This window comes from Carcharhinus amblyrhynchos, chromosome 1 (genome assembly GCF_965287045.1).
Source record: "Carcharhinus amblyrhynchos chromosome 1, sCarAmb.v2.hapA, whole genome shotgun sequence".
NCBI lineage: Eukaryota > Metazoa > Chordata > Chondrichthyes > Carcharhiniformes > Carcharhinidae > Carcharhinus > Carcharhinus amblyrhynchos.
This window is the reverse complement of record NC_137324.1, coordinates 50,394,285-50,418,622: the sequence shown is the minus strand read 5'-3', so window position 1 is coordinate 50,418,622 and position 24,338 is coordinate 50,394,285. Positions and strand designations below refer to the sequence as shown.

Genomic DNA, 24,338 nt, shown 5'->3' with positions numbered 1-24,338 from the left:
AATTTAGCATAGCCAATTGCTCCTAACGTTGGCACAGTGGTTAGCACTGCTGCCTCACAGCACCAGGGACGCGGGTTTGATTTCCAGCTTGGGTCACTTTGCAAACTCCACACAGACATTCTCCGTGTCTACGTGGGTTTCCTTTGGGTGCTCCAGTTTCCTCCCACAGTCCAAAGATGAACAGGTTAGATGAATTGGCCATGCTAAATTCTCCCGTGGTGTACTCAAACAGGTGCTGGAGTGTGGCGGCTAGGGCATTTTCATAGTAACTTCATTTCAGTGTAAATGTCAGCCTACTTGTGACTAATAAATAACCTTTAAACTGCATGTCTTTGGACTGTGGGAGGAAACCAGAGCACCGAGGGAAAACCCATGCAGATACAGGGAGAACATACAGACTCCACATAGACAATGACCCAAGCTAGGAATCAAAGCCAGGTCCCTGGCACTGTGAGGCAGCAGTGCTAACCAGTGTGTGTCACTTCTTATGGGAACAACAATAAAATCAAAACATCTGTTGAAAAACATCAAAAAAATATAACAGCTTGGGAGAATCACCAATAAATCTCTGGAAAGGTGGTAGGACTGGAGGGTCTCAATGACATTACTGTTACTAGAGAGGTGGTGCTCGACAGACAGGAGGGGCTGATTGTGGACAAGTCCCCAGGACCGGATGGAATGCATCCGAGGGTTCTGAAAGAAATGGCGGAGGTGATAGTGGATGCCTTGGTGGTTATTTTCCAGACGTCGCTGGATTCCGGGGAAGTGCCGGAAGATTGGAAAAAGGCTAATGTTACGCCGTTGTTTAAGAAGGGTGCCAGGCAAAAGGCTGGGAATTATAGGCCGGTTAGTTTAACGTCTGTGGTAGGTAAAATGTTAGAATCCGTCATTAAGGAGGAAATTGCGAGGCATCTAGAAGGGAATTGCTTGATAGAGCAGACGCAGCACAGTTTCATTAAAGGGGAGTCGTGTCTGACAAATTTACTGGAGTTCTATGAGGATGTGTCTAGGGCGGTGGATAGAGGAGAGCCGGTGGATGTGGTCTTTCTGGATTTTCAGAAGGCGTTTGACAAAGTACCTCACAAGAGGTTATTGCAGAAGGTCGGGGGACATGGAGTTGGGGGTAGGGTGTTAGCGTGGATAGAGGATTGGTTGTCAAATAGGAGGCAGAGAGTGGGGGTCAACGGGTGCTATTTGGATTGACGGATGGTGACTAGTGGAGTGCCCCAGGGGTCAGTGCTGGGGCCTCAGCTTTTTACCATTTATATAGATGATCTGGAGGAGGGAACCGAGTGTAGGGTGTCGAAATTTGCTGATGACACCAAGATTGGGGGAACGGCAAATTGTGCGGAGGGTGTGGAGAGTCTGCAGAAGGATCTAGATAGGCTGGGCGAATGGGCCAGGAACTGGCAAATGGAATTTAATGTTGGCAAGTGTGAGGTGGTCCACTTTGGTAGGAAGAATGGTAGGAAGGATTATTACTTACGGGGCGAAAAACTGCAGCAGGCGACAGTGCAGAGGGACCTCGGGGTCCTTGTGCATGAGTCGCAAAAACCCAGCTTGCAGGTGCAGCAGGTGGTCAGGAAGGCGAATGGGATGCTGGCCTTCATAGCGAGGGGGATTGAATATAAAAGTAGGGAGGTCTTGCTGCAGCTGTATAGGGCATTGGTGAGGCTGCAGCTGGAGTACTGTGTGCAGTTTTGGGCGCCGCACCTGCGCAAAGATATTTTGGCCTTGGAGGGAGTGCAGAGGAGGTTTACTAGGCTGATACCGGAGTTGAGGGGGTTGAGCTATGAGGAGAGGCTGAATAAACTAGGCTTGTACTCGTTAGAGTTTAGAAGAATGAGGGGAGATCTCATTGAGACATATAAGATGATGAATGGGATGGATAGGATAGAGGTGGAGAGACTCTTCCCGCTCAAAAAAGACAGTAGGACTAGGGGGCACAGCCTCAAAATAAAGGGGGGTGCGGTTTAGAACGGAGTTGAGGAGGAACTTCTTCACTCAAAGGGTGGTGAATCTCTGGAATTCTCTGCCCGTTGAAGTGGTGGAGGCTGCCTCGCTAAATATTTTTAAGACGCGGGTTGATGGGTTTTTCATAAGAGAGGGGATTAAGGGTTATGGGGAGAGGGCGGGAAAGTGGAACTGAGCCACGACAGATCAGCCATGATCTTATTGAATGGCGGGGCAGGCTCGAAGGGCTGGATGGCCTACTCCTGCTCCTATTTCTTATGTTCTTATGTTCTAAGAAGGGAGAACTTTGAATGTGGTCCATCATTAAATATGTAATATCTGAAGAAACAATAAAAATGCAGGAAGTGATACTGGAAATGTAGCGAGAGAAACTAGAGATGTTGTCTTTGGCACTGATGATGAAATATTCAGGGTATTAACAAATATGAGGAAATAGGTGTAGAACTGGATTTTGATCCTAAGGACTTTGGAAGTAACATTGAGGATGATCGGCAAAAATCTGATAGTGAAAATTGTAAATCTAATTAAACTCAAGCTAAGCAAAATGAAGCAAATTAAAATAATTTGATTCTCAAAAGAAATAATTTTGTCAGTGTTTGAGTGTAATAAATGTGTGAATTTAAGAATTTGTGTTTCATTTTTGTGGGAGTAAAATTGTTAATCTAAATAATTCAGTGAAAGAAGATAATTGTGAATTGTTGAATGAAGTCTTTTGGATATAAAATTGCTTCAAATAAATTATTTCATTGAATATACTTAATAATTTAAAAACATATTTCTATGTGATTAAGACCTACAACATACTTAAGGGGAAAGACAAGAAAGAGATTTTCTCTGTTTGGGGAGTCTAGAGCTATAGAAAATATAAATATAATATAATATAAAATATAAGAAAGGATAGCAAGAGTTTTTATAAATATATAAAAAGGAAGAGGCTGGCTAGGGTGAATGTTGGTCCTTTAGAGGATGAGAAAGGGGACCTACTGGTAGGGGATGGGGATATGGCTAAGGTATTGAATAACTTTTTTGTTTCTGTCTTCACGGAGGAGGACGTGAATAATTTGCCGGGTGTTAGCGATAGGAAGGTGGTAGGACTGGAGGATCTTAATGACATTACTGTTACTAGAAAGGCAGTGCTCGACAGACTGGAGGGGCTGATTGTGGACAAGTCCCCAGGACCGGATGGAATGCATCCGAGGGTTCTGAAAGAAATGGCGGAGGTGATAGTGGATGCCTTGGTGGTTATTTTCCAAACGTCGCTGGATTCCGGGGAAGTGCCGGATGATTGGAAAAAGGCTAATGTTACGCCGTTGTTTAAGAAGGGTGCCAGGCAAAAGGCGGGGAATTATAGGCCGGTTAGTTTAACGTCTGTGGTAGGTAAAATGTTAGAATCTGTCATTAAGGAGGAAATTGCAAGGCATCTTGAAGGGAATTGCTTGATAGAGCAGACGCAGCACGGTTTCATTAAAGGGAAGTCGTGTCTGACAAATTTACTGGAGTTCTATGAGGATGTAAATGGCGGGGCAGGCTCGAAGGGCCAGATGGCCTACTCCTGCTCCTATTTCTTATGTTCTTATGTTCTTATGTTCTTATGTGTCTAGGGCGGTGGATAGAGGAGAGCCGGTGGATGTGGTCTTTCCAGATTTTCAGAAGGCGTTTGACAAAGTGCCTCACAAGAGGTTATTGCAGAAGGTCGAGGGACATGGAGTTGGGGGTAGGGTGTTAGCGTGGATAGAGGATTGGTTGTCAAATAGGAGGCAGAGAGTGGGGGTCAACGGGTGCTATTCGGATTGGCGGATGGTGACTAGTGGAGTGCCCCAGGGGTCGGTGCTGGGGCCTCAGCTTTTTACCATTTATATAGATGATCTGGAGGAGGGAACCGAGTGTAGAGTGTCGAAATTTGCTGATGACACCAAGATTGGGGGAACGGCAAATTGTGCGGAGGGTGTGGAGAGTCTGCAGAAGGATCTAGATAGGCTGGGCGAATGGGCCAGGAAATGGCAAATGGAATTTAATGTTGGCAAGTGTGAGGTGGTCCACTTTGGTAGGAATAATGGTAGGAAGGACTATTACTTACGGGGCGAAAAACTGCAGCAGGCGACGGTGCAGAGGGACCTCGGGGTCCTTGTGCATGAGTCGCAAAAACCCAGCTTGCAGGTGCAGCAGGTGGTCAGGAAGGCGAATGGGATGCTGGCCTTCATAGCGAGGGGGACTGAATATAAGAACATAAGAAATAGGAGCAGGAGTAGGCCATCTAGCCCTTCGAGCCTGCCCCGCCATTCAATAAGATCATGGCTGATCTGTCGTGGCTCAGTTCCACTTTCCCGCCCTCTCCCCATAACCCTTAATCCCCTCTCTTATCAAGAACCCATCAACCCGCTTCTTAAAAATATTTAGCGAGGCAGCCTCCGCCACTTCAACGGGCAGAGAATTCCAGAGATTCACCACCCTTTGAGTGAAGAAGTTCCTCCTCAACTCCGTTCTAAACCGCCTCCCCTTTATCTTGAGGCTGTGCCCCCTAGTCCTACTGTCTTTTTTGAGCGGGAAGAGTCTCTCCACCTCTATCCTATCCATCCCATTCATCATCTTATACGTCTCAATGAGATCTCCCCTCATTCTTCTAAACTCTAACGAGTACAAGCCTAGTTTATTCAGCCTCTCCTCATAGCTCAATCCCCTCAACTCCAGTATCAGCCTAGTAAACCTCCTCTGCACTCCCTCCAGGGCCAAAATATCCTTGTGCAGGTGCGGCGCCCAAAACTGCACACAGTACTCCAGCTGCGGCCTCACCAATGCCCTATACATAAATATATAAAAATATAAAAGTAGGGAGGTCTTGCTGCAGCTGTATAGGGCATTGGTGAGGCCGCAACTGGAGTACTGTGTGCAGTTTTGGGCGCCGCACCTGCGCAAAGATATTTTGGCCTTGGAGGGAGTGCAGAGGAGGTTTACTAGGCTGATACCGGAGTTGAGGGGGTTGAGCTATGAGGAGAGGCTGAATAAACTAGGCTTGTACTCGTTAGAGTTTAGAAGAATGAGGGGAGATCTCATTGAGACATATAAGATGATGAATGGGATGGATAGGATAGAGGTGGAGAGACTCTTCCCGCTCAAAAAAGACAGTAGGACTAGGGGGCACAGCCTCAAAATAAAGGGGGGTGCGGTTTAGAACGGAGTTGAGGAGGAACTTCTTCACTCAAAGGGTGGTGAATCTCTGGAATTCTCTGCCCGTTGAAGTGGTGGAGGCTGCCTCGCTAAATATTTTTAAGACGCGGGTTGATGGGTTTTTCATAAGAGAGGGGATTAAGGGTTATGGGGAGAGGGCGGGAAAGTGGAACTGAGCCACGACAGATCAGCCATGATCTTATTGAATGGCGGGGCAGGCTCGAAGGGCTGGATGGCCTACTCCTGCTCCTATTTCTTATGTTCTTATGTTCTAAGAAGGGAGAACTTTGAATGTGGTCCATCATTAAATATGTAATATCTGAAGAAACAATAAAAATGCAGGAAGTGATACTGGAAATGTAGCGAGAGAAACTAGAGATGTTGTCTTTGGCACTGATGATGAAATATTCAGGGTATTAACAAATATGAGGAAATAGGTGTAGAACTGGATTTTGATCCTAAGGACTTTGGAAGTAACATTGAGGATGATCGGCAAAAATCTGATAGTGAAAATTGTAAATCTAATTAAACTCAAGCTAAGCAAAATGAAGCAAATTAAAATAATTTGATTCTCAAAAGAAATAATTTTGTCAGTGTTTGAGTGTAATAAATGTGTGAATTTAAGAATTTGTGTTTCATTTTTGTGGGAGTAAAATTGTTAATCTAAATAATTCAGTGAAAGAAGATAATTGTGAATTGTTGAATGAAGTCTTTTGGATATAAAATTGCTTCAAATAAATTATTTCATTGAATATACTTAATAATTTAAAAACATATTTCTATGTGATTAAGACCTACAACATACTTAAGGGGAAAGACAAGAAAGAGATTTTCTCTGTTTGGGGAGTCTAGAGCTATAGAAAATATAAATATAATATAATATAAAATATAAGAAAGGATAGCAAGAGTTTTTATAAATATATAAAAAGGAAGAGGCTGGCTAGGGTGAATGTTGGTCCTTTAGAGGATGAGAAAGGGGACCTACTGGTAGGGGATGGGGATATGGCTAAGGTATTGAATAACTTTTTTGTTTCTGTCTTCACGGAGGAGGACGTGAATAATTTGCCGGGTGTTAGCGATAGGAAGGTGGTAGGACTGGAGGATCTTAATGACATTACTGTTACTAGAAAGGCAGTGCTCGACAGACTGGAGGGGCTGATTGTGGACAAGTCCCCAGGACCGGATGGAATGCATCCGAGGGTTCTGAAAGAAATGGCGGAGGTGATAGTGGATGCCTTGGTGGTTATTTTCCAAACGTCGCTGGATTCCGGGGAAGTGCCGGATGATTGGAAAAAGGCTAATGTTACGCCGTTGTTTAAGAAGGGTGCCAGGCAAAAGGCGGGGAATTATAGGCCGGTTAGTTTAACGTCTGTGGTAGGTAAAATGTTAGAATCTGTCATTAAGGAGGAAATTGCAAGGCATCTTGAAGGGAATTGCTTGATAGAGCAGACGCAGCACGGTTTCATTAAAGGGAAGTCGTGTCTGACAAATTTACTGGAGTTCTATGAGGATGTGTCTAGGGCGGTGGATAGAGGAGAGCCGGTGGATGTGGTCTTTCCAGATTTTCAGAAGGCGTTTGACAAAGTGCCTCACAAGAGGTTATTGCAGAAGGTCGAGGGACATGGAGTTGGGGGTAGGGTGTTAGCGTGGATAGAGGATTGGTTGTCAAATAGGAGGCAGAGAGTGGGGGTCAACGGGTGCTATTCGGATTGGCGGATGGTGACTAGTGGAGTGCCCCAGGGGTCGGTGCTGGGGCCTCAGCTTTTTACCATTTATATAGATGATCTGGAGGAGGGAACCGAGTGTAGAGTGTCGAAATTTGCTGATGACACCAAGATTGGGGGAACGGCAAATTGTGCGGAGGGTGTGGAGAGTCTGCAGAAGGATCTAGATAGGCTGGGCGAATGGGCCAGGAAATGGCAAATGGAATTTAATGTTGGCAAGTGTGAGGTGGTCCACTTTGGTAGGAATAATGGTAGGAAGGACTATTACTTACGGGGCGAAAAACTGCAGCAGGCGACGGTGCAGAGGGACCTCGGGGTCCTTGTGCATGAGTCGCAAAAACCCAGCTTGCAGGTGCAGCAGGTGGTCAGGAAGGCGAATGGGATGCTGGCCTTCATAGCGAGGGGGACTGAATATAAGAACATAAGAAATAGGAGCAGGAGTAGGCCATCTAGCCCTTCGAGCCTGCCCCGCCATTCAATAAGATCATGGCTGATCTGTCGTGGCTCAGTTCCACTTTCCCGCCCTCTCCCCATAACCCTTAATCCCCTCTCTTATCAAGAACCCATCAACCCGCTTCTTAAAAATATTTAGCGAGGCAGCCTCCGCCACTTCAACGGGCAGAGAATTCCAGAGATTCACCACCCTTTGAGTGAAGAAGTTCCTCCTCAACTCCGTTCTAAACCGCCTCCCCTTTATCTTGAGGCTGTGCCCCCTAGTCCTACTGTCTTTTTTGAGCGGGAAGAGTCTCTCCACCTCTATCCTATCCATCCCATTCATCATCTTATACGTCTCAATGAGATCTCCCCTCATTCTTCTAAACTCTAACGAGTACAAGCCTAGTTTATTCAGCCTCTCCTCATAGCTCAATCCCCTCAACTCCAGTATCAGCCTAGTAAACCTCCTCTGCACTCCCTCCAGGGCCAAAATATCCTTGTGCAGGTGCGGCGCCCAAAACTGCACACAGTACTCCAGCTGCGGCCTCACCAATGCCCTATACATAAATATATAAAAATATAAAAGTAGGGAGGTCTTGCTGCAGCTGTATAGGGCATTGGTGAGGCCGCAACTGGAGCACTGTGCGCATTTTTGGGCGCCGCACCTGCACAAAGATATTTTGGCCTTGGAGGGAGTGCAGAGGAGGTTTACTAGGCTCATACCGGAGTTGAGGGGGTTGAGCTATGAGGAGAGGCTGAATAAACTGGGCTTGTACTCGTTAGAGTTTAGAAGAATGAGAGGAGATCTCATTGAGACGTATAAGATGATGAATGGGATGGATAGGATAGAGGTGGAAAGACTCTTCCCGCTCAAAAAAGACGATAGGACTAGGGGGCACAGCCTCAAGATAAAAGGGGGGCGGTTTAGAACGGAGTTGAGGAGGAACTTCTTCACTCAAAGGGTGGTGAATCTCTGGAATTCTCTGCCCGTTGAAGTGGTGGAGGCTGCCTCGCTAAATATTTTTAAGACGCGGGTTGATGGGTTTTTGATAGGAGAGGGGATTAAGGGTTATGGGGAGAGGGCGGGAAAGTGGAACTGAGCAGCGACAGATCAGCCATGATCTTACTGAATGGCGGGGCAGGCTCGAAGGGCTGGATGGCCTACTCCTGCTCCTATTTCTTATGTTCCTATAGGACACAATTTATAACAAGGGGGATGCCATTTAGGACTGAGATGAGGAGAATTTTCTTAGTCAGCATGGCTGTGAATCTTTGGAATTCACATGTAATATAAATGTGGGATTGGCTGCATGTTCACAAGCTCTGGTGCAACTCATCGTGTAATCCTTCTTTGTTAACCTTGCTGTACAGCCCATAATTATTTGATCTTGATGTGTATAATCTGTGCTATGTTTGTGGAAGATCCTGGCTAAATTCTGGCAACGGAGAGCCAAGTTAACTCAAGAAAATCCTTATTTTATTAAGGCAATTGGAGAAGGCCGAGGTGGGGCCCAATTCGCAGTGACAGTTTCACTGGTGAATAGGCCCAAAAGATGATGGCTGCCATTGACAGTGAAGTTGTGGACGACGGTCTCGGCTCCCTGGCACAGATTATTGGTGCTCACATTGATGAATTACGAACTGAAAGAGAATAGATGAATTTGAGAAGAGAATACTGTCAGCCAAAAAGGCAGTTTCCTTAGTGGAGGCTCAGTTCTGTACAGAAATCCTGCTGCATGGTGTATCTCACATCCTAGAATCATAGAATCATTGAAAAACTACAGCACAAACAGGCCCTTCAGCCCATTAGTTGCGCCAATCTTATCTCTACCTACTAGGCTTACCTATAACCCTCAATCCTATTAAGTCTTGTGTACTCATCCAGAAGTCTCTTAAAAGACCCTAACAAATTTGCCTCCACCACCACCGACGGCAGCCGATTTCACTCACCCACCACCCTCTGAGTGAAAAACTTACCCGACATTTCCTCAGTACCTACTCCCCAGCACCTTAAATCTGTGTCGTCTTGTGGCAGCCATTTCAGCCCTGGGGAAAAGCCTCTGAGTCCACCTGATCAATACCTCTCATCATCTTTTCTCCCTGGAGAGACAAAGCATGAGAGGTGACCTGATAGAGGTTTATAAGATGTTGAGGGGTATAGATAGGGTGGATTCTCAGAGGCTATTTCCCAGGGCTGAAATGGTCACTATGAGAGGACACAGGTTTAAGGTGCTGGGGAGTAGGTAGAGAGATGTCAGGTGTAAGTTTTTCACTCAGAGGGTGGTGAGTGAGTGGAATCGGCTGCTGTCAGTGGTGGTGGAGGCGAACTCATTGGGGTCTTTTAAGAGACTTCTGGATGAGTAAATGGGATTAAGGGTTATAAATAGGCCTGGTAGGTAGGGACATGATCGGCGCAACTTGTGGGCCGAAGGGTCTGTTTGTGCTGTAGTGTTCTATGTTCTATCATCTTATACACCTCTATCAGGTCCCCTCTCATCCTTCATCTCTCTAAGGAGAAAAGATCAAGCTCTCTCCTCATAAGGCATGCCACCCAATCCAGGTAACATCCTTGTAAATCTCCTCTACACCCTTTCAATGGATTCCACATCCTTCCTATAATGAGGCGACCAGAACTGAGCACAGTACTCCAAGTGGGGTCTGACCAGGGTCTTACACAACTGCAGCATTATCTCCTGACTCCTAAACTCAATTTCTCCATTGATGAAGGTCAGTATACCATACACCTTCTTAACCACATCCTCTACCTGCGAAGCCCATTTGAGAGTCCTACGAACCCGGACCCCAAGATCCTTCTGATCTTCCACACTGCTAACAGTCTTACCCTAAATACTATATACCGTCATCCCATTTGACCTGCCAAAATGTACCACTGCACATTTTTCTGGGTTGAAGTCCATCTACCACTTCTCCACCCAGTCTTGCGTCCTATGTCACGCTGCATCTTCTGACATCCCTCCAAACTATCCACAACACCTCCGACCTTCGTGTCATCGGCAAACTTACCAACCCATCCCTCTACTTCCTCATCCAGGTCATTTATAAAAATCACAAACAGCAAGGGTCCCAGAACAGATCCCTGGGGCGCTCCACGGGTGACCGCCTCCATGCAGAAAAAGACCCATCTACAACCACTCTCTGCCTTCTGCGGCAAGCCAGTTCTGGATCCACAAAGCAATGTCCCCTTGGATCCCATGCCCCCTCACTTTCTCAATAAGCCTTGCATGGGGGACCTTTTCAACCTTATCGAATCCTGGTTGCTTCAGGGAGATGGGGCCCGAGAAAGACTATCTGTGCACCCAGTCTCCCGAGGGGAGCTGGGGATGAACTATCAGCTGAATTTGAGAACAGGCTGCTATGCTTTCACAATCCCGATTTGAGGGCTAGGCGTTTTGAGTTCAATGGAGTACGTTATATCTGGTCTTTGAGGCCTGGGGTCTGTGGAAAACTCCAACGACTGGTCTGTCCTTTTTGCCGAGAAAGGCTGGGGCGGCTAGAAACAATTGCTTTCTCTTTCCGGGGCTTTGGAATGGCGACATGGCAGAGATCCGAAGGCTTTGGTGAATTTCTGGATGGATCCTGAATGCTGCTCAATGATCCTATCATGACTTTTTCAAGCATTGTAGATGGTTATTTTAGCCTGCAGTTCATCATTAATTCTGAACTTTGCTCCCTGGGTGATTATACTCCAGATTTTGTGATACTGCCTTCACCTGTTAGACTGCAAAAATCAGGACTATCCATTTTAACTCTTTGATGGTATTCGTTCACCATCATGCTCCAACGCTGGAACAAGGAATGCCTGAGTTTAAGCTTGTGATTCCAAATAAGCCTGTTGGACTTTAACCTGGTGTTGTGAGACTTCATAATATATATTAATGATTTGGATGAGGGAACAAAATGTAACATCTCAAAGTTTGCAGATGATACCAAGTTGGGATGAACTGTGATGAGGATGCAGAGAACCTTCAGAATGATCTAGACAGTTGGATGAGTGGGCTAATCAATGACAGGTGCGGTATAATTTGGATAAGTGTGGATTATTCACTTTGGAAGCAAAAACATGAAGGCAGATTACTACCTTAATGGCTGTAAATTGGAAGAGGGGAGTGTGCAGCGGGATCTGGGTGTGCTTGTGCACCAGTCAGTGAAGGTAAGCATGCAGGTGGAGTAGGTGATAAAGAAGGCAAATAGTATGTTGGCCTTCATTGCGAGAGTTGAGTACAGGAGCAGGGATGTGTTGTTGCAACTAATAGGGCCTTCATGGGGTCACATCTAGAGTAGTATGCGCAGTTTTGGTCTCCTTTTCTGAGGAAGGACATTCTTGCTCTCGAGGGAGTGCAATGAAGGTTTACCCTGCTGATTCTGGGGATGGCAGGACAGATGTATGAGGAGTGATTGATTAGTTTCAATTGTTTACGCTGGGGTTCAGACGAATGAGGGGAGGGAATCTCATAGAGCCTTATAAAATTCTAACAGGTATAGACAGGTAGATGTTCCCGATGGTGGGGGAGTCGAGAACCAGGGGTCATAGTCTGATGATTTAGGGTAGACCATTTAGGACACAGGTGAGGAGACACTTCTTCACCCAAAAAGTGGTGAGCCTGTGGAATTCATGACCAAAGGAAGTAGTTGATGTCAAAACATTGAATGTATTCAAGAAGCGGCTGGAAATAGCCCTTGGGGCAAATGGGATCCAAGGTTATGGGAAGAAAGCAGGATTAGGCTATTGAGTTAGATGATCAGCTGTGAATGTAATTATTGGCGGAGCAGGCTCGAAGAGCTAAATGCCCTCCTCCTACTCCTATGTTTCTTAGTGCGCCAACCCTAGTCTAATGCCTGCATCTTCATATCTTAGTTTAATGTGCATTATTGTTTGCATTCAATCTTGGTTATGACGTGCGGTACCAGGAGAGTGGGATGGATAAGATGATGATCAGTCATGATCAGACTGAATGATCGAGTAGGATTGATGGGCAGAAATGCCTACTCCTGTAAAGACATTTTCATGACCTGATTTTCAGCTTTAATGCCAACCTCATTTAGTCCACGCGCTTGTATATTGAATTTATCAGTTTGTTACTTCATAAAGACATTCAACCATAATTTTTAAATCTTACTTTTAACTTTCAACCCTTTATTTCCTGGATGTAAGACAGCCTAGCTTCTGTATCAACAAAATGGAGAACAATGTTTTATAGCAGATAAATAGATAAAAAAAATAAAATGGCCAAAAGGGGATAGAAATACACTCCTGAATCGCAGACTGAGAGAGGATAGCACATAGGGAGAAAATATCTGAATTATTAAAAGTTGGAATCAATACCACTGTACATGTTTACATAATTACAGAAATTAATCTAATTGTTTTAATAAGAATCAGATACTTTTATGTGAATTATGCATTGCTTTAAAAACAGCTTCGCTGTTCCAAATGGTAACTTTAAAAAAGAATTCAGCTGCTACTATAGATTTTACCTTTGAGCTGGAAGTGGAATAAGATCTTTATCTCTGAAAAGCCGAAGTAGGAAATCATGAACATCATCTAAAGTTTCAGGTCCTCCCATGTTTAACATGAGGATGCCAGTCTTGGGTTTCCTGGTCAAATGGGAGGGCAAAGAAGAAATGTTTTGAATAGTAACACATATTGAGAAACATCTTCAACAGCATAATTGTAAAATTGTTACAGCACAGAAGGAATCTATTCAGACTGTCAAGCCTCTGGCAGCTCCCTACAAAAGCAATTTAGCTATTCCAATCTGCTGCCCTCCAGCAGCCTGCAAATTCTTACTGAAATGCTCATCCAATTGCCTTTTGAATCTGTGACTACCACCCTTGGAAGCAGTGCATTCCAGACTCTAACTGCATAAGAAGAGTTGTTCCTCATGCTGTCTTTGATTCTTTAGCTAATCATCTTCAGTCTGTGTTCTCTGGTTCTCACTCCTTTTACCAATGGTAAACAGATTCTGCATATCCACTCTTCCAGGTTCATCATATTTCTGAACTGTTCTGTTAAACCTTTTCTCAACGTCCTCTTCTCCAAGAGAAACAACTTCAGGTTCTGCAATCTATCCACACAGAAGTCCTTCATCCTGGAATTACTCTTGTAAAAGATTTTCCATGCCTTTTCTAAATGCCTTCACAGACTTCCTAAGTGTAGCGCCTAGAATTGGACAATACACTGCACTTGAGACTGAACCAGTATTTTACTAGCTCTTCGTACTTCCTTGCTTTGTACTCCATGCTTCTCTCCATAAAGAGTAGGATCCAATATTCATTTTTAACTACTTTCTTAACCACCTTCAATGATTCGTGCACATACACCCCAGGTCTCACAGCTCCCAGACCATATTTAGAATTGTACCCTTTATTTAGTATTCCCTCACCTTAACTGTCTGACAAAAAGTACATTACTTCATGCTTCTCTGCATTAAATTTGATCTGCCATGTGTCCAACCATTCCCTTAGCCTATTCATGGCCTTTTCAGGTTGAATGATCTCCTCAGAGCTCACAATAATTTTAATTCTTTTGTCACCTGTAACTTCTGAAATTGAGCTCTTGATACACAAGTCTAATTCACTCATATATATCAAGAAGAGCAATGATCCCATTATGGACGCAAGGAGCACCACTGCATACTTTTCTTCAAAAAAACTATTACTTTTAGTTTCCTGCCACTTAACTTTGCACGCATGCTGCCAGTGTCCCTTTTACTGCATGGGTTCAACCCTTCTGGCAAGCCTATTTGCAAAACTGCAGATGAGAAGAAATTGCAATCTTATGCAAAACACAGCACTTAGTGAAAACCATTAGCTTTCACAAATTCAAAAAAAAATGATCTGACAGAACCCCAATATACTGATGATTGCCTTTATAAAAAATTGCCTCATGAGCCACATCACAAATTACAGCCCAGATATTATTTTCTTACTTATGTACAAGTGTGCTGTGCGAGGTATTGTCAGTGGAATACAATGAACAGAAGGAATATTAACACAACTCATAAATTTCCCTCCCTTTCAACTGTAAGAGCAGCTCAGCTAATGCCTATCACCTCAGGCCAGGAGCAGCAATGATCCATATTCCTTTATAGCTTTGCCACAGTGACTAAAAACCAATAACTGACAGGAGGTGCTCTGGCATGAGACACACATATTTCACGAACTGTTCATCTGAGAACTATGAACACAATTTAAAACTTTGAGCTCCCAGAGTCAGACATCTGTAAGGCTACCATATCAATATGCCCTCACAGTTTACCTTTTAACCTTTATCTTATGTGTCACTCTGCATCACTAACCAGCTGTCCAGCCAACCTAACTAACTGGCCCCTTCATCAACACACATGTAGAAACTTGAAACAGTGTTATGTGGCAGCATGTAGCTGTTAATTAGGATAGAGTCAAAGATAAGTTATTGGGAACCAGGGGAGGCAATGTTGCAGGAAGAGAAGAAAATTCACTACTGCTGATTCTTTGATATAACTAGGCAGGTAAAAATGGAACTAGGATAGTGTTTGAAAATACAGTTGCAAATAACTGGGAGGAAGCTTTTGCAGGGTCAGTACAGAAGGGAATGTGGTTAGGAGGGGGAAGGGAATGTAGGTGGAGATGTATCTAAGAAGGCAGGCAATCAGAGATGGCTTTATCTGTAACAGACACGATGGGAGTACCAAAGTTGCACGAGATGACAAGATCAAAGAGGTGTCTGTGGTAGGAGAGATTAAGGGAGGATAGGAGTGAATTTAAACATTCTTACACTTAAAAATTAACAATACTGTTGCCCATTATTTGTGAAACAAGTAGTTAGTGTTTAAGTTGTAGAAAAAGACTACAACAAAGGAAGTTCATTTACTAAAGCTGGAGCTGAAATGATTGTTCTGGTATTTTATTAACTGTAATTTAGCATATTCAATTGAACTTTATTTCCTGAAGCCAGTGATCAGTATATGAGCCTGTCTGCTTGGGAAATCCTAGAAAGAGAGCTAAAGCCAACTAATATACCATTACACTGTTCAATGGATAATAGTCAAGGATTGAAGCCCAAGGCTTTTTGTTCATCTGACCAGTTTCCCCATTTCTTCCCAGGAAGGAGCCAACTGCAGCAACTCTACTACTGCCCATACAAAATAAAAGCATGGATCAAAACTGGTACCGCATTGGTCTACATACCTCCAGAGCACATCAAGCACATTTGCTGAGCATCTAAATAGCCAAGAGGGATCATTTTCACGTTCACTGGCTGGGCAGTTATCTAGTAAAGCAAATTGCTTGCCCCTTATAAAACCTGCCCTATTTTCAACCATTCAAAATCAATGAGATAAAAACTAAGTTCAGCTATTTGGAGACAATCCACTTGGCCAAATTACCATAGTGATAGTGAAAATTAACCTCTTTATCCTTTTAAAAAATCCTACAAGTTTCACTCATTTTTAATCACTGGGAAATAAACATGCAAAAGAGATTAACATAACTTAATTAGGCCATAAAAAGTTCACAAGGACAAAAGCCCTGACTTATGAAAACGTATTTTAACAAGTCAATTATCTTCCATGCCTATGTTAATGGTTCAATGCACATGACTTGCAACAATCCATATTTTTATTCACACGGGCAATGTTCACTGTTGACCATGACAACTAATTTCCAAGTACAAATTATCTAAGTAACATGCAAAGTGGCCAAAATTGATCAATGGATTGAATAAAAAGCTCCTGAACAGTCACAGTCCTTACGTTCCATCAGCAGTACTCATTCCTTGGATACGAGTAACTGAAAAAGAGTGTATTCAAGTATTTTAATACCACACACAGAGAGGAAGGTTAGAAAAACAGATGGCGGCAATTCTCATTCACAAATTGCTGTTGAAGTAGAGTCTGTAGATTGTTTCAAAAAGAAAATGAGACAGCTGTTTGAGCAAAAGAAAATATTAAATAAGGGGTATGCAAGAAGGCATGATTTGGTTAGGTGACAAAGAAGTGCAGATTTAATAGGCTAAACAGCCCACTTCTGATCAATGACAATCCAGTGCAAACAATATACAAAATGTCCACCAGTTGTATTCTATAGAACATGCTCAGCAGTCTAAGTAACAATCACAAGAAGTTCCAGGTGGCAGGGTGCCCATGTGTTTGCTGCTTTTGTCCTTCCTAGATGGTAGTGGTCATGGGTTTGGAATGTGCTGTTCAAGCAACCTTGGTGAGTTTCTGTAGTGCATCTTGTAGACAGGTACACACTGCTGCTATTGTGCATCAGTGGTGGAGGGAGTGAATGTTGCAGGTGGTGGATGGGTAAGAATCAAGAAGGTTGCACTCTAAGAGCTGCATTCAGGGCCTGTTCCTGTGCTTTGCTGTTCTTTGAGTGCAGGGCCAGTGAGATGGCATCTGTTGTGGACCTGCTGCAGTGGTAAGCGAACTGTAATGGATCCAGGCAGTCCAAAAGGCTGGAAATGATACGTGTCATGGCTAACCTTTCAAAGCACTTCATAATGATGGGTGTCAGAGCCACTGGATGATAGCTATTAAAGCACGCTGATTGGCTTTTCTTTGGTACTGGGCTGATAGTCGTCTTCTTGAAGCAAATAGGGAGCTCAGATTGTTGTTAAAGAGAGATTGAAAATGTCTGCGAATACCCCCGCCACCTGGTCCGTGCAGGATCTGAGTGCTCAGCCAGGTACCCCATTTGGGCCAATTGCTTTCCATGGGTTGGTCTTCGAGAAAGCTATTCTGACATCTGCAATGGTGACCTCAGATACAAGTTCAGAGGCTTCCAGGATGGAGGGCATACCCTCACTGATCTCTTGCTCAAAACGAGCGAAGAATGCATATGCTAGCTTGGGACTCTGGTTTGGTCCAGTTCTGTCTTTTAGCACCTCTTCTGGATCTCCTTAGATCGTATATCATATCAAAGGTTATTGTGTAAAATAAAAACTCGTGGCAAGGGGATTGCTATCTAGTAGGAAACATTTGGCATAAATGGGTCTTGTTCTGATTGGCAGAATGTAATGAATGGCTTTTGAAGAAGAATTCCAGAGACAGTAGAAACTGGAACTGGCTTGATTTAACTTTCTAGGGCAAAGTTATTTCGTATCCACCCTGCAATTTTAGGAACTTTCCAGCAGCAAGGGCATCTGAAATAGGAACCTGCATTGAGTTGCTGGCTTTGTGGCAGAGCAGACTTGATGGCCGGATGGTAAGGGGTTTTAGTTAAGTCAGGCAGCAAGACATAAAGACCTACAAAAGTCAACTTGTGCCATTTGTGATACTTCTGAGGAGCTTTAAAAAATGTACCAATGAGGCTCATTTCCTTACCCAGGATACCGCCTCAAAGAACAAAGAAAATTACAGCACAGGAACAGGCCATTCGGAGCTGCCTGACTTAACTAAAACCCCCTACCCTTCTGGGGACCATATCCCTCCATTCCTATCCTACTCATGTACTTGTCAAGACAACCCTCAAAAGTCACTATCGTATCCACTTTCACTACCTGTCCCGGCACTGAGTTCCAGGCACCCACCCCCTCTGTAAAATATCTGCCTCATACATCTCCTTTAAGCCTTGCCCCTCGCACATTAAACCTGTGCCCCCTACTAATTGACTGTTCCACCCTGGGAAAAAGCTTCTGACAGTCCACTCTGTCCATGCCTGTCATAACCTTGTAGACTTCTATCAGGTCGTCCCTCAATCTCCGTCATTCCAGTGAGAACAAACCGAATTTCTCCAACCTCTCCTCATAGCTAATGCCCTCCATAACAGGTAACATCCTGGTACATCTTTTCTGTACCTCCTCCAAAGCCTCCACATCCTTCTGTTAGTGTGGTGACCAGAATTGAACACTATATTTGAAGTGCTGCCTAACTAAGGTTCTATAAAGCTGCAACATGGCTTGCCAATTTTTAAACTCAATGCGCCAGCTGATGAACGCAAGCATGCCATATGCTTTCTTGACTATCTTCTCCACCTGCATTGCCACTTTCAGTGATCTGTGTACTTGTACACCCAGATCCCTTTGCCTATCAATACTCTCAAGGTTCTGCCAATTACCATATATTTCCTATCTATAACAGACCTTCCAAAATGCATTACTCACATTTGTCCAGATTAAACTCCATCTGCCATCTCTCCTCCCAAGTCTCCAACCGATCTATATCCTGCTGTATCCTCTGATGGTCCTCATCGCTAATCTTTGTGTCGTCCGCAAACTTACTAATCAAACCAGTTACATTTTCCTCCAAATCATTTATATATATTACAAACAGCACAAAGTCCCAGCACTGATTCCTGAAGAACGCCACTTGTCACAGCCCTCCATTCAGAAATACATCCTTCCATTGCTAACCTGTCTTCTTTGACCGAGTCAGTTTTGTATCCACCTTGCCAGGTCACCTGTGATCCCATGCGACTTCATCTTCTGCACCAGTCCGCCATGTGGGACCTTGTCAAAGGTCTAACTGAAATCCATGTAGACAACATCTATTGCCCTCCCTCACCAATCATCTTCGCCACTTCCTTGAAAAACTCAAATTAGTGAGACACAACCTCCCCTTCACAAAACCATGTTGCCTCTCGCTAATATGTCTACTTATTTCCAAGTGGGATTGAATCCTGTTTCGAAGAATCCTCTCCCAATAATTTCCTTACCACTGATGTAAGACACACTGGCAAGTTCTACTACACTTGCTTTGTTTATTCCCAGCCTCTTAGCTTTGACAAATGCTTCCTTTTTCTCTTTGATTAGGCTCACAATGTCTCTCGTCATCCAAGGTTCCCAAATCTTGCCATATTTATCCTTCATCCCTACAGGAATGTGCTGGTCCTGAAGGCCTATCAACTTACACTTGAAAGTCTCCAACATGCCAAATGTTGATTTGCCCTCAAACATCTGCCCCCAGTCTGCAACCTTCAGTTCCTGCCTAATATTGTTGGAATTAGCCTTCCCCCAATTTAACACCTCTTTTAAAGGTATATTCCAAACAATGGACATTTGGGATGTCATTGAGAAATAGATTCAGTAGTTTCCCTTCTTTCCCATCTACAGCTTATTTGTGCCAACACACAGTTACAATTTGACTTTACCTTTCATTTAGCTGAGGCTTTTCTTTCACATCAGCTATCTGCCCAGTTGCTGCTGCAGCGGTTGAATGCCATTGCTTTGGGACACAAGGGCACAACTTATTTGAGTTGTTCTTCGCAACTGCATAGGAAACAGAATAAATTTTTCACATCATTCATCTGTGTGTTTAGTTCACTGATAAATAATTCAAAATACACCCTGCGAGCATGACAGCTGAGCAAGTAACTTATTTTTTACAAAGTCATTCCATATTTATCCATAAAGATGATGGAAACATTACCATCTCATTTTAGTGATTTTACAGAAGTAATACCACACCAATTGTTTCAAAAGCTTAAAATACTTGTGTTTAGTGAAGTCTTTTCATGAGGCAAATTTTAAGTTTCATCAGGTCTTGGGAAAACAGCCTTAAATATTTCTTCACAAAGAAAATGCATTCTAAAATTCAGCTGCTTAATACTTTAGGCCATATATATATTAGGTAGCCACTCGAACAATAGCGCATAGATTTGCTGCTGTAAACAGCATTCTGCATCAGCACAACATTGTCCAATCTCAATTATCTAGACATGACTTGGAGAGAGGGAGGCAACAACCTAGTGGTTTTATCACTAGACTATTGATCCAGAAAGAACAAAGAAAATTACAGCACAGGATCAGGCCTTTCGGAACTCCAAGCCTACATCAATCACCCTGCCCGACTGAACTAAGATCCCCTACCCTTACGGGGACCATGTCCCTCTATTCCCATCTTATTCATGTATTTGTCAAGACACCCCTTAAATATCACTATCATACCTGCTTCCATTACTCGCCACGACAGCAAGTTAAAACTCAGCTAAGGTTCTGGGATCGGGCTTGAATCCTGCCACAGCAGATAGTGAATTTGAATTCAATAAAAAATGTCTGGAATTAAGAATCTACTGATGACCAGGAAACCATTATCGATTGTTGGAAAAACCTATCACTTACGTTTTCTAGGCCTACATGCGACTACCAGAGCCACAGCAATGTGGGTGACTGTCAACTGCTCTTGGGCAACTAGGAATGGCTATAAGATTTTAAACTTTAAAAAAACAAATCCCTCAAATAAGATCAGTTATTCTTTAATAAAAATAGGATCAATACATTTTGTAAAATAAAACTGCAGAATGAAATAATTTTCTCTGACAATTCCAAGTCTTGCTTAGGTTCATATATAAACAAGAAAATCACTGTGGCGACACCAAAAACTGCATTAAGTGCCAGGCACTGTGAGTCAAGGAGGAAACAAAAAATACAATCGCAAAGACAAATATAAACTCAGTTGTTAGCACTGCCACCTCACAGGGATACAGATTCAATTCTGTGTTGGGTGACTGTGTGGAGTTTGCACTTTCTTGCCGTATCTGTGTGGGTTTCCTCCAGGTTCTCCAGTTTCCTCCCACAGTCTACAGATGTACAGGTTAGGTGAATTGGTAATGCCAAATTGGGTCTTAGTGTCGCAGTATGCATGGGAGGAGATCAGTGGGGCTCTTAGAGTTGCAGAGATAGGGCCTGGGTACGAGTTGGTGCAGATTCAATGGGGCAAATGGCCTCATTCTAAGGATTTAATTACACTCTGCATTCAGCTATCCTCAGTTTTATTATTTCACCTCAGTAAGTTCCTATTTCTTACTTTGCAGACATTTCATTTACTAAGCAGGGGCAAATAACTTCCTAACAAAATCTGGCAAGCTTCAGAGGTAAACCTGCCAAGGAAGAAGTGAACTGAAATCTAGGTGAAATTCAGTGACAGACACATGAAGAGAGAAAAACCACCCTAAAGGATTTGTGGTTCTTCCTGATTGACAACAAGTCTTCATTCTAGTGGTATATTTATCTTGGTACAGGTCTGGGGCCAAGAGGCCTGAGTTCTGGGTTGTACTTCTGGTCAGCTCAAAATAACAGAAAAAGTCAAAATGTACTTGTAGAGACTGCTTTTATTGCTATTCTGAAGTGCTTCATAGATCAATCACTACTTTCAAATGTATCCATTATTATAAATATTGCAGCCAATTTGCAAACAGCAAATCCCACAAACATCTGGTTAATCTGCTTATGATTGCATTGGCTGTGTGATACATGTTGGCTTGACATTAGAACTCACTACTTTTCCAGAAATAATGCCATTCGTATCCACTCAACCAGGCAGACAAGGCTTCACTTTAATGTCGCAATGATTTTAAACTTCTTTAAAAAAAATCCCTCAAATAAGATCAGTTACTCTTTAATAAAAACAGGATTAATACATTTTGTGAAATAAAACTGCAGAATGAAATAATTTTCTCTGACAGTTCCAGATCTTGCTTAGGCTCACGTATAAACAAACAAATCACTGTAGTAACACCAAAAGCTGCATTAAGTACCAGGCACAGTGAGTCAAGGAGGAAACAAAAAATACAATAGCAGGGAACAAATATAAACTCAGATTGAAAAGTAATTAAGTAAAATTAAGAAAACCATTTGAAAGGTCATCAACCTGAAACACCATCTGTTTCTTCCATCACAGAGGCTGGGTATATGCAACATTTTCTGTTTTAATTTCAGATTTTCAGCAGCACAGTACTTCGTCTGAAAACATACACTGCTCGATTAAAGCATAAGCAGATTTGGACACAAATTTCCCTATTGTTTCCCTTTACACAAAACTCAACACAGTCAGAAACTCTCAATAATGAATAAAAAAATAAAGCTGTCAAGATCAAAACTAAAACTTGATAGGAAATTGGCCAAAGTATTTTCATTATGTTGCTGATATCTGGAACACACTATTTGAAGAGGTGCTGGAGAGTGATTCCATAAAATGCTTTTTAAAATGGGAACTGGACAGGGACTTAACGAAGCACCCCCCCAAGAGTTATGAACAAAATTGCAAGGTTATGAGACGAAGCATGATTGATCTTTCAAAGCCCGCTTAGGAATGGGCCAAATGGCCTCCTTTCCTGTGGTAAGTTTTCACGATTCTATGGCATCAAATTTCCTCTAGCTGTGTGGTGATGTGAGGACCGATCCATCAGCTGTACTTAAGAATGTGGGAACAGGAGTGGGCAATTCAGCGCCTTGGGCAGTCTCATCATTCAATTAGATTAAGGTTGATCATCAACCTTTATCCACCTTGCTTCCATATCCCTGAATATCTGTGCCAAACAGAAATCTATACATTTCAATTTTGCAATTTTTAATTGACTTATCCTTAGCCTCAGCAGACTGAAAGGGGAAGGAGGCAGGGTGGGCGAAGAGAAGAGACCTGAGGAAACAGTTTCTCCGCTTCTACCCAAGCAAAATCTTTAATCATACTGAATTTGCACTCCACTCTGCCAAAGAGCTCCTACTCTAGTTGGGGGCCTGCCAGAACTCTATACAGCTGTAACACAACTTCTCCATTGCAAACTTTGAGATAATGACCAACACACCCTTGGCCTTTAATTATCTTTCATTTTCATCTGCGCACAGCACGAGTTCCAAAATCTCCCTGCACACACATGATACTGAGCTCCTCTCTGTTCGAGAACAATGCTGATCTATCTCGCTTAGCTCCCGAGTGACCAAACTTCACCCGCTGCGGGTTTTGGTCACTCAATGCATAAACTAATGCCTCTCTGCAACTGTCCGATCCCACCTTTTTCCACCTAACATAATGTTATTAATAAACTGAGGCAGGCTTGCACAGCTTGTCACTCTTCAGTACATTTGGAACTTTGGCTTTGTTTTGGTTTTTTAAGTCATGTGGCAGGGGCTGTCATGATATTGTCACTGGACTAATAATAGACACCCTGCAAATTGGTACGGGGACTAGGGTTCGAATCCCACCATGGGAGACAGAGAAATTTGAATTCACCTAAAAAAAAAATCTGGAATTAAAAATCTAAAATCATCTGGTTCACTCCTGTCCTTTAGAAAAGGAAATCTGTCGCAATTGCCTCGAGACAAATAGGGACGGGTAATAAACGCCGGTCGGCCAGCCAGTGAAACTCGCAATCTATGAATGAATGACAAACATTCAGATCGGCTCCTGCCCAAAACAATGTGGCGACGAGTCAGTGATTACACAACCCAACAAGGAACGTCTTCCAGCCCAAATATATCTCCCACGCGACAACTAATCCCAGGAGTTTGTGTTTGATTCAGATTGCAGATTGGAGATCGGGATGGGATGGGGGAGGGGTTTACTGGCGGTGAAAGCACCCCTTGTTTATTTCCTATCCGCCGATCACCAAGTTACACAACAAGCCGCCGAGAGCGGCTCTCGTCGCTGGCCGGCCGGCCGGCTGGATTGGAAACCGCCCCCCCAGCCCGCCTTCAAACCGGACGATCCTGAAACATCGCCACGCCGGCCACCACCTGGCTCCGGCACCTCTCTTTCTGCGTCTCTAACGGATAAATTTAACGGTTAAACTCACCGACACACAATCGAGCCGTCACCCGCAGCAGCGCCATGTTGCGCAACACTCAATTCCGTCTCCACTGACTCCGCCGCCGCCGCCGTCAGTTCCGCCTGGCTGTCAGAGCGCAGCAACAATTGACTCACTCTGCAACAGCGCCTCGACTAACCACACAGAGACAGGGAACGGAGGTACCGCCTTCTCCGACATTATTCCCCTGATTTTTTTTCCCTGATAATACCATGCAGGTAGTCAAAGAGCAAAACTTGCATTTCCATCGAGTTTTCCACCCATCACTGGAGCTCTCCAAGCACTTTAAGTGGTTTTGAAGTGTAGCCACCATTGCAATGTAGGAAACGCAGCCGCCAATTTGCACACATCAAGCTCCCACAAACAGCAATCCAACCACAGAACTGTTACAGCGCAGAATCACCATAAAATCCCTACACTGCAGAAGGAGGTGGTTTGGCCCATGAAGTCTGCACTGGCCACAATCCCACTCAGGCCCTATTCCCCTAACCCCACATATTTACCCTTCTGATTCCC

The 24,338-nt window shown here is 43.6% G+C and overlaps 1 protein-coding gene across 1 annotated transcript in view; it reads right to left on the bottom strand.

Annotated features, from left to right (window-relative positions):
• Positions 1 to 23,928, bottom strand: part of fech (ferrochelatase) — a 66,686-nt gene extending 42,758 nt beyond the window's left edge. The window contains exons 1-3 of the mRNA XM_080182339.1: positions 23,811 to 23,928; positions 19,392 to 19,509; positions 12,795 to 12,914 (exon numbers count right to left, since the gene is read on the bottom strand). Coding sequence (XP_080038465.1) covers positions 12,795 to 12,914; positions 19,392 to 19,509; positions 23,811 to 23,847 — 275 coding nt within the window. The 5' untranslated portion in view covers positions 23,848 to 23,928. The remainder of the gene's footprint in view (positions 1 to 12,794; positions 12,915 to 19,391; positions 19,510 to 23,810) is intronic.
• Between the last annotated feature and the right edge of the window lie 410 nt (positions 23,929 to 24,338).